The sequence below is a fragment of the Pseudoliparis swirei genome, chromosome 12, assembly GCF_029220125.1.
Source record: "Pseudoliparis swirei isolate HS2019 ecotype Mariana Trench chromosome 12, NWPU_hadal_v1, whole genome shotgun sequence".
Lineage (NCBI taxonomy): Eukaryota > Metazoa > Chordata > Actinopteri > Perciformes > Liparidae > Pseudoliparis > Pseudoliparis swirei.
Window position 1 is genome coordinate 6,491,341 of NC_079399.1, and position 10,634 is coordinate 6,501,974.

The 10,634-nt window shown below is 43.6% G+C and overlaps 1 protein-coding gene across 1 annotated transcript; it reads left to right on the top strand.

Annotated features, from left to right (window-relative positions):
* Positions 1-8: 8 nt before the first annotated feature.
* On the top strand, positions 9-10,204 carry faxca (failed axon connections homolog, metaxin like GST domain containing a). Its single transcript, XM_056427950.1, has 6 exons — positions 9-446; positions 1,612-1,747; positions 1,934-2,130; positions 2,386-2,603; positions 4,159-4,275; positions 5,648-10,204. The coding sequence occupies exons 1-6, from the start codon at positions 193-195 to the stop codon at positions 5,947-5,949; spliced, it is 1,224 nt and encodes a 407-aa protein (XP_056283925.1). The 5' UTR covers positions 9-192; the 3' UTR covers positions 5,950-10,204.
* Positions 10,205-10,634: the final 430 nt, after the last annotated feature.

Here is a 10,634-nt window from a genome sequence, read left to right on the forward strand (position 1 = left end):
AGCGGAGCTCCGAGCGGGCTGCGGAGGATGTCGACCCCGCAGCGGGGACCAGTTCCGGGCGGGACGCTCGTGTCCAGTCGGCCGTTCCGCGCCCTGTCGACCCGCACGCGCACTTCCCTGCACCCATGAAGCCCCCGCCGATGAAGCCCCGAGCTGCCAGAGTGAGGCGGAAAGTGGCCCGAGACAGAGAGCATGTACTGGCGCGTCGGGTTTGCCTGGACGCGGTCGTGTGTGGTCGATCTTAGCCAGAACCAGAGCTTCTCCTCCGGCCTGCTGGGCTCCGATGAGCAGCTCTCGTTTTTCGGCTACATCGTCGCCTGCCCGCTGCAGGACCACGGCGGGATAATGTCAGCGCTGGGCTCGTGGTGGCGGAAGACGCTGTATTTGACCGGAGGGGCTCTGCTCGCCGCCGCCGCTTATTTGCTGCACGAGCTGCTGGCCATCAGGTACACCGACAACACGGGGAGGCCGCCGGAGCCGGGGTCAGCTGGAGAGACGCTGCGGAAGCTCGTCCGCGTCCACACTCCGGGCCTCCTCGGGCCGCCATCCAAAACCCAGTGTTCGTGTCATTCCGTGCATGTTTCCTCAGGTCTCCTTTATTTATTTCTCTCTCTTCGGTGGTTAATGTGACTTAATCTCATCGGGCTGGGCGGAGAGAGAGAGCGCGCAGTGGAGAATAATGCATCGTGAGTGGGTGGATTGTGATGTAACACAACCATGCAGCTCCATCCTCACACACACTGTAGGGCATTTATATCTTTATTGGCTTATTTTATGTGAATTATTGACAGAGGTGACAATACCACAAGGGTCACGTTTAGCTTAGCCTGTTAAACGGGCTCGGCCATTATGATGATCATGGCTAATTTCACCATGTTGTTTTTCCAGAGAGTTTCTTCTTCGTCCTTTGGCCCTTATTGTTCTTCTTCTCAAACATATTCTCATATTAATTGACATTATAAGACTTTGACAGCGGGTCACGTTCGCGTGTCTGCATCTCAAGGACGAGGTGACATGAAACCTCGAATTCATCTTGTGTTTGCTGTATTGTGACCCCCACCACACACACCACCCTCCCCCTGCTCCACACACGTTCCTGTGTTGGGTTTCCGTCTAAATGCTCTGCAGTTATGGAGAGGAAGAAGAAAAAACAACCTTCAATGTAAACAGTTTAACGCCAAGGCCCCAAATAACATTAATGGAAATGGTAAAAAGATAGATATGAATGTATATATATTTATTGTTATTATTATTATTATTATTATTATTATTCTCGTATTTGAATGTATAGTCAGGCATTTCAGCACCAGGAGGAAATAGACAGCTCTTGTTTTGACGTGTCAGCAGCTCCCGCGGTGGACAGCTCCCCTTAACTCTGAGGTTCCTGCCCTTGTCCGAGAAACAGCCTCCAATAGTATCCACGAAGGGTTTGATTTATTATTTCGACATTGCAGTTTCCCCTCGGCTGGTATAAATGACGATCACTCAGGCAGGTTAGAGGACCTTGGCTGAAGATCATTTAATTAATTCAAAATATGATAGCCCAACACACACACACACCTTCAAGCCTGCTGTGTGATCTGCAGCGTTGTCGTTCTCTCCTCCACACAGAAAAGAGGAGGAGCTTAACTCCAAAGACGCCATCATACTCCACCAGTTCTCCAGGCCCAACACCGGCGTCCCCTCCTTGTCCCCTTTCTGCCTTAAAATGGAGACCTACCTCCGCATGGTTGACCTGCCCTACCAGGTACAGCCGTCGCTAGAAGTCTTCACCACTGCTTCTGTCTTCTTGTATTCTCCGTATGTGCACGTTTACTATCGAGTGCAAAGGAGTTTTCACTCGGTATCATTTGGTGTCTGATTCAAATTGAATTCACTTAATCCCATCAACGACTTTCTCGATTCTGCGTCTTTCTTTTTCTCTTTTTCGCAGAACTACTTTGACGGGAAGCTCTCGCCGCAGGGAAAGATGCCGTGGATCGAATACAACCAGGAGCAGGTGTGTGGCACGGAGTTCATCATCGACTTCCTGGAGGAGAGGCTGGGCGCGAGCCTCAACGTGAGCCTGACGCCACAGGAGAAGGCCGTGTCTCGCGCCATCACCACCATGGTGGAGGAGCATTTCTACTGGTGAGGAACCCCCAGAAAGTGCAAACAGTGTTGTTGTTGTTGTCTTAGAGCAGTGCAGTTTCATTGTGGGACTTTTCTTTTATTATCAAAGATGATTATTTTTCACCAAGTATTTGAAATGAAACTAACTTGCAGCCTATTTTCCTCCCAGGGAACACATGATACTTTAATTTATTTAAAGTTTTATTCTAGTAGTTCTCGAATACTCATCGTAATATGTGTGTGTGTGTGTGTGTGTGTGTGTGTGTGTTGCAGGACCATAGCTTACTGTCAGTGGGTGGACAACCTGGAGGAGACCCAGAAGATGCTGTCTGTGAGCGGGCCGCTGAGTGACCTGCTCAAGTGGATCCTGAGTCACCTGACCGGTGGAATCGTCAAGAGGGAGATGTATGGACACGGGATCGGACGTTTCTCTCAAGAGGAGGTGTACGGCCTGATGGAGAAGGACATGCGCACCCTGGCCACTCTACTCGGTGAGAATATGTGTTGTATTTCCTCTAAATAATGATGCTCGCCATGTGGGCCATTTTAATCTATTGCAGTGTATTTGTGGGATTTATTGTGATTTGCATGCAGAGCAGAAGGTGAGTCAACCAAACATCCCAGTCATTTGAAATTTGACCTTGTGAAAGTCTTTAGTGCAGCACCATTTTTTTTTTTCATAAAAGCATCCATGAGTCTGAATGCAAAGAGATTGACAGACTTTATAATTATGAGGCTATGTCACGAGTTCACATCGTTTACAAACAGCTTTAATGGAAAATAACTAGAACCAGGAAGTCATGTTTATATAAATATCAGCACAATACTGACCTATTGTGGTCAAACGTTAGAACTGCAGTCAAGATTCAATACGCAACCTCGAGCTGTTTACGGTTTGAGATATAAGAGAGACATGTCTTGCAGCATGGAGGTAAAGCTGTGTTGAAAAGAAAAGTAACTAATAACTAAAACCATCAAATAAATCTAAGTAAGTTTCACAATTTCCCTTGGAAGGTAGTGAAATAGAAGTAGAAAGTAGAATCACATAAAAACACTTGAGTAAAGTACAACATTGTACTTAAGTAGAGTACTTGAGCCATGCCAGCTGCTTCCCTGTATACAGTATTCATGCTAAGCTAAGCTAACCAGCTGCTGGTTTTATATTGAGCGTATAGACATGAGATGTATATGCACATTAGAATTAGAAACATTTATTTGCTCCGTATGTTAGACACACAAAGAATTTGGCTTGACGGCTGGTGTGTACATTAGACAGACAAACAAAACAACAACAATCAACAGTCAACATAGTGCAAGAATTTAAACATTACATTTACAATGGTATAAGATCAAATAAATCTGTTCATGAGGTCAGTGGGGGACGGGGCTCTGTTCATGAGGGTCAGTGGGGGACCCGGGCTGTGTTCATGAGGTCAGTGGGGGACGGGGCTCTGTTCATGAGGGTCAGTAGGGGACGGGGCTCTGTTCATGAGGTCAGTGGGGGACCCGGGCTCTGTTTATGAGGTCAGTGGGGGACCCGGGCTCTGTTCATGAGGGTCAGTGGGGGACCCGGGCTCTGTTCATGAGGGTCAGTGGGGGACCCGGGCTCTGTTTATGAGGTCAGTGGGGGACCCGGGCTCTGTTCATGAGGTCAGTGGGGGACCCGGGCTCTATTCATGAGGGTCAGTAGGGGACGGGGCTCTGTTCATGAGGTCAGTGGGGGACCCGGGCTCTGTTTATGAGGTCAGTGGGGGACCCGGGCTCTGTTCATGAGGTCAGTGGGGGACCCGGGCTCTGTTCATGAGGTCAGTGGGGGACCGGGCTCTGTTCATGAGGTCAGTGGGGACCCGGGCTCTGTTCATGAGGGTCAGTGGGGGACCGGGCTCTGTTCATGAGGTCAGTGGGGGACCCGGGCTCTGTTCATGAGGGTCAGTGGGGGAACCGGGCTCTGTTCATGAGGTCAGTGGGGGACCCGGGCTCTGTTCATGAGGGTCAGTGTATGTATTTGTATTTGTGTGTTTTTATTTGACTTTCCTCTCTGAAAAGGTGATAAGAAGTATCTTCTGGGCTCGAGGCTTTCAACAGTCGACGCCGCCGTGTTCAGCCACCTGGCCCCCGCCATGTGGACGCTGCCGGGAACGCGGCCGGAGCAGCTCATCAAAGGTGAGCTCACCAACACAGGCATGCACAAAATATGTGGATAGAAGTTTATAGAAAATAAAAAGTAAACACTGCTTTTTAAGTCGTATGAGGCAAAGTTCGGCTTCCTTCAAAACATTTGCATTGTGGATTTACAATGAAAAAAAGATACAACACAACCACAGTGTTCTAATAAAAATAAAAATAAATACACTACTTACAGATATTATTTATATATTTTATATTACCGAAATGAATTGGCCAAAATAACATTTTGAGACAGAAATATAGAAACATCACAACTTGACCCTTTACGAACATCCACAGAAAAACACACACAATGAAAACATGTCCTTATAGCACCAAGTTCATTGTAAGCAAGATTATATTTATTCACCACACATCTCTAATCACAATTTGCCTCCGATTCTTCTACCTCACAACCGGGACGGTTCTGAACATTATCCATTATTATTAAGACAAAGAAAAGAGGCAAATCTCCACAATGCAAGAGGTGATCAGAATCATTGTCAACAACAATTAAATAATGTGTATTCCTCACAGAAACCTGTCAGTCTGTCTTTACAGCTATCACCTGCAAATGAGAGACATGGTTATAATACCAGACAGGCACTAAATGGTCACTTTACTTTTCCTCTACCCAGAACCAATGCACTTAAGAAATCAGTAATGTACAGAGCCATTGCATACTGGAATGTGCTCCCCTCATATGTGACTCTAACAAGAAATAAATGTGATTTCAAAAGGAAACTTAAGGCAGCAATAATCAGAAAGGGAATTATTGTAGATTAGGTTATTATTTTAGGTATTTAAGGTATTTAGGTATTATTATTTTACTTTTAATGGAAATGTTGTTTTCTAAGTGTTTTTTGTGAAAATTGATCATGCTGTACTGCATTTTATGTATTTGTATTGTAATGTTTTTTTGCCTGGACCCCAGGAAGAATAGTCTCTACTACGGTGTAGACTAATGGGGATCCTTAATAAACTAAAATAAACTAGAATGGGCACTCGGTAGAGCGCATACCTTCGCATATCACAAGATTGGGCATTGAATTATGAACATTTTGGCATTAGTTGCATGCCAATTTGGAAAAAAATTGATGGCTATGGTAAAAGAAAAGATTTTGACCATGACCACTTTTGACCAAGACCCGATTGATCCCAAAATAAAATCTGGTCCCCGGATAATAACCAATATAATAATCAATCCACCATGATTCGATTCGGATTTTTTTACTTACTTTTTGAGCGAATAAATAAATACAAATAAATCAAAATATCAAAACATAACCTTCCGCATTTTCAATGCGAAGGTAACAAGCACATCTCTAAATCAACATGGCCCCTCACTCAGACGTCTGTCCTCCTCCAGGTGAGCTCGTCAACCTCGCCATGTACTGCGAGCGCATCCGCCGGCGGTTCTGGCCCGAGTGGTTCGTGGACCTGGAGGACTTCTGCTACAGCGACACCACAGAGGACAGCGACTCGAAACTCCCCGATTTGGGCCTCTACTCCTGCACGGACACGTTCCAGGAGGACACGCACACGCACACGTCACACACTTTTCACACGCCAAAGGACCCTCTGTCGCCCGTCAGCGACCCGACCGGCCACTCGCTGTACGACTCCGACATGGACACGGAGTGCTCTGAAATGGAGCCGCTCAAGTGTTGACGAAACATCCGGGTGTAGTCGGCATCCCACCTCTCCACGCGCCCCCCCCCCCCCTTACCTCTGTGGACGGAACGCACGTGGCTTGTTTCGAGGTCCGGTCCCACGTCGGTGGAGGAGAAGAGGTCCGACGCTGCAGCGGAGGAACGATTCGGGTCGAGAGGAACCAAAGGTGACGAGATCAAAGAGCGAGAAAAAGGGGGATGCGGCGGAGGGAAAGAGAACGGAGAGCGGGAGACTCGACACCAGGAGTGAATGACGCCGCCGCTGAGCAACTCCTCCGCGTGGTCGACGTCAGCCGCGCTCACGACTTCTACCTGTCGACGCGTTGCCGTGGCGACTACATGTGTGCGTGAGCCCTCAGCGCCTTGTACATGACATCGACGCGTATAGGGTACTGTACAGGGATTCATGTGAATGAAGTGTAAATATATAAATGGATTAGATTTAATTGATAGAATATTTGCTTATATATATACACTACCGTTCAAAAGTTTGGGGTCATCCAGACAATTTCGTGTCTTCCATGAAAACTCACTTTTATTTATCAAATAAATTGAATAGAAAATATAGTCAAGACATTGACAAGGTTAGAAATAATGATTAATATTTGAAGTATTAATTTTGTTCTTCAAACTTCAAGCTCAAAGGAAGGCCAGTTGTATAGCTTATATCACCAGCATAACTGTTTTCAGCTGTGCTAACATAATTGCACAAGGGTTTTCTAATCAGATATTAGTCTTCTAAGGCGATTAGCAAACACAATGTACCATAAGAACACTGGAGTGATCGTTGATGGAAATGGGCCTCTATACACCTATGGAGATATTTCATTAGAAACCAGACACTTCCACCTAGAATAGTCATTTACCACATTAACAATGTATAGAGTGTATTTTGATTAATGTTATCTTTATTGAAAAAACAGTGCTTTTCTTTGAAAAATAAAGACATTTCTAAGTGACCCCAAACTTTTGAACGGTAGTGTATATATATATATATATGAGTATAAATAGTATAGATAGCCTGCACATATAGAATCCTCCCCTCTGTCATATAATGTAAATACTGTCGGTGGTTCTCCTTTGTGTTTGACACTGACTCGTCTTGTCGTAGTCTTAATTAACGAATAGCCACTCAGCTGGTCTAGGATCAGTATGAGGAGCCCTATTACCTCCTGTACTGTATGTATCTGGACACACAACTGGGATATTACAGTAATGCCTGCTGCCCACATTTAAGTAGTGCAGTCAAAGTTCATGGGAAACGGTGGATAGTGAACTGCAATCTGCCAGAAGCACTTTGAAACTGATCTTTTTTTTTTCTCATATTTTTTACAATTATTGACAACATGGTAATCCGAGGACAGCAGCTTCAGGTCAAACAGACACTTGACAGCGAGTCATGCATCGAGGGCGAGTCGAGCAATCGTGGAAATAGATGAAATAGAAATATAGTCTGAATGAAAGTGCGTGGCTGGTACGTGCCAATGAAAATCTCCCTTTACACGTCACACGGATGATGTCATCTATGTGTCTTTGCTGGGTTATTCGTGAAGTTTCACGACGCAGTGTGTGTCTGTCGCTGCACCAAATCAGCCACGCAACGATGTAGCCCGTTGATCTTTTAGTTCCCATTTATTATGACATCATAACGGAGCAGAAGCAGATTAATGTAACGCGTGTGTGTGTGTGGTGTGTGTGGTGGTTCGGTGCAGGTGTTCTGTGTGTTTGTCACTCAGCAAATGCACATACCAACATGTTGTGTGTTGAGGCTATAATATGGATGCAAGCAAAGGGTGTGTGCACTATGCATTCGCATGGATGAGTCACCCTCTGTGTGTGAATGATGGCACGAACCTACACACACACACACACACACATATTCACAAAACTGTCATGATTTCAGTATTCTTCAGTTAGGTGGTAGGACTTTGCAAGCGAATCAATTGCAATCACTGTAAAACAGTTGCTGCTTTAAAGGCTTGGTCTTAATGAGGATTTACATAATTTGTTTTTGGCATAATCTGCTACAAGGAAGCGCAGCAGGGAAATACGTCAACAATATGTTTGAGGTAGTTTAAAGACACAGTCTTCATTACATCATGTGTCCACTAGAGAGCACTGACGCATTTAATACAACTGCAAAATGTCCCACGCTCAATAGACATCTTACAATTATTTTATAATTTAAGTAAGGAATTATCTTCCCAAAAATTTTAATCTTCGTGTTTAAAAAAAATGTTTTTATTATTATTTTAAACTCCAGCATCAGTCAGACTCTCCTTGTGAAGATGCTACACACAACTACAGTAATAACTAGAACGGGCACTCAGAAGAGCGCATACCTTCGCATATCACAAGATTTGGCATTGAATTATGAACATGTTGGCATTAGTTGCATGCCAATTGGATACAAATTGACCGTGCTATGGTAAAAAGAAGATTTTGACCTATCCATGACCTTGACCTTTGACCCGATCGATCCCAAAATCGAATCAAATGGTCCCCGGATAATAACCAATCATCCCACCAAATGTCATGCGATTCAAGAAGATGTTGACCTTTTCATGACCTTGACCTTTGAACCGATCGATCCCAAAATCTAATCAAATGGTCCCCGGATAATAACCAATCATCCCACCAAATTTCATGCGATTCGGTTTAAAACTTTTTTTGTTATGCGAATAACACGCATACAAATAAATAAATAAATACACGGCGATCAAAACATAACCTTCCGCATTTTCAATGCGAAGGTAATGAAAGAAATAGTAGCGTTATAATGTAGCAGCGTATACGCGTGAGATGTTTTTATGACTTGTCATTCGAGGATGACGATGCTGAAGAGGATGAAGATGTTTTGATGACGGCAAAGATCACCATGTTCCTCTCCCACTTCATTTCGAGTCATTCTCTGTTCAACCAATTAATGTAAAAACAATAAACACCAATACACGAAGTGTAAATTCAACGCCTCTTGTCGGGAGATGGTAAAGCCTTTCTATGTGTGTGCTGCAGATGAATTTAATTACTATAATATAGTCTGAAAAAAATATCATTCTGTGTCTTAAAAACTCCTCGTGTGCATGTTCTGGCCTTCTCTTATGGAAACTGACTCCTTAACCCTTGTGTTGCCTTCGGGTCAATTTGACCCGATTCAATGTTTAACCCTCCTGTCGCCTTCGGGTCAATATGACCCGATTCAATGTTTAACCCTCCTGTTACCTTTATATTTACTAACATATTTTACCCTTGAGGTCAATATGACCCCAGATATTAAAATCTCCAGAAACTTATTAGAATTAATATTGTTTTCCAAGTTTAAGTGTGAGGTACTTTATGTTTGTTTGTTGACTCCCGAAAGAACACCGACATTAAACATTGAATCGGGTCAAATTGACCCGAAGGCGACAGGAGGGTTAAATATTGAATCGGGTCAAAATGACCCGAAGGCAACACAAGGGTTAAACTGTTTACTTTATATCAGTGCCAGCGTATGACTTGTGTTTTTATACGTCATATTCATTAATTTTAATTTATGTATTTCTTTTATTTCATATTGTTTATATTTATTGATCTTGATGGTGGATGTGCTTGAATTTCAAAATCAATAATATTGTTAATTATTTTTGCACTTCTTCTGTTTACACGTTTTTTTTCTTTTCTTCCGTGGCCGAGAGTCAATCGAGTGTATTGATCGGTGTATTCGTGCAATACTGTATAGGTTCTCTGACTTCCGCTGAACAGACTGCATATTTTCCCGCTGCCGGTCATCGCCGTACTTGCATGTATTGTCCATGTTTTGAGGTGTCATGTGGTAAATGTTATATTGATATCATAATATCGATGTCATTGTGTTGAATATATTACAGTCCGTCATCTGCCGCCAATTCCACCGTCAAAAGTGGAACGTTTTACTCTGCAGAGCTTCGTGTCCTGTTGAAACCATAACGAAATAAAATATATATATATGGAGGTGAAATACCAAACTGACATGAGGTCAGCAGTCCTGCTGATTACAGGGGAAACGGTTCTTCCAGATCAGGGTCTCTTGGAAGCTTCCTTGTCTCAGTGTTCCTCAGTTACAGGTCAGTGGTCAGAGGTCAGGGGTCGGGGTCGAGCCGGCCGTGTGTTGCTCTCGACCGAGATGTCTGCTTTTAGACCGTAAGCCATATTGTCTGTGCCGAAACACTTGTGGATTCTCATCAAACTGTAAATAAGAGAGAAAAAAAAGTCTAATTAAAATGTGAACATGATCTAGAAGAAATCGCTCTGTAGTAAAAAAAAAAAAAAAAAAGAAGATACTTATGAAGATACAAAGCTGTACGACAATGGAGTATATCCTTAATATTTCATTAAATATAGCTGGTATTTTCCTCTTGTTTTGCTTCAGTTATTGTGTTTATTGATGAAATGTGTATGAAAGGTCATATTTTCCTTATGGGGAGAAAAAATGACGTTTCTACACAGTATGGAAAGTATGGAATTTCATTTGAGTAATTTCCAGGTTTGCTGAATAGAGATGACGATGGAAAAAAAGTGTGTTTCCAGAATATTGCCCCAATTTGGTTTTCTAACATTTTTTATTCTGAATGTGTAGAAATAAGCTGGTCGTATAAGCAGCAGAGTGTGGAGCAGCCCAACGGTTTTCCGGCGGATAAGAGAGAGCGAGCTTGAGGCGAGGGA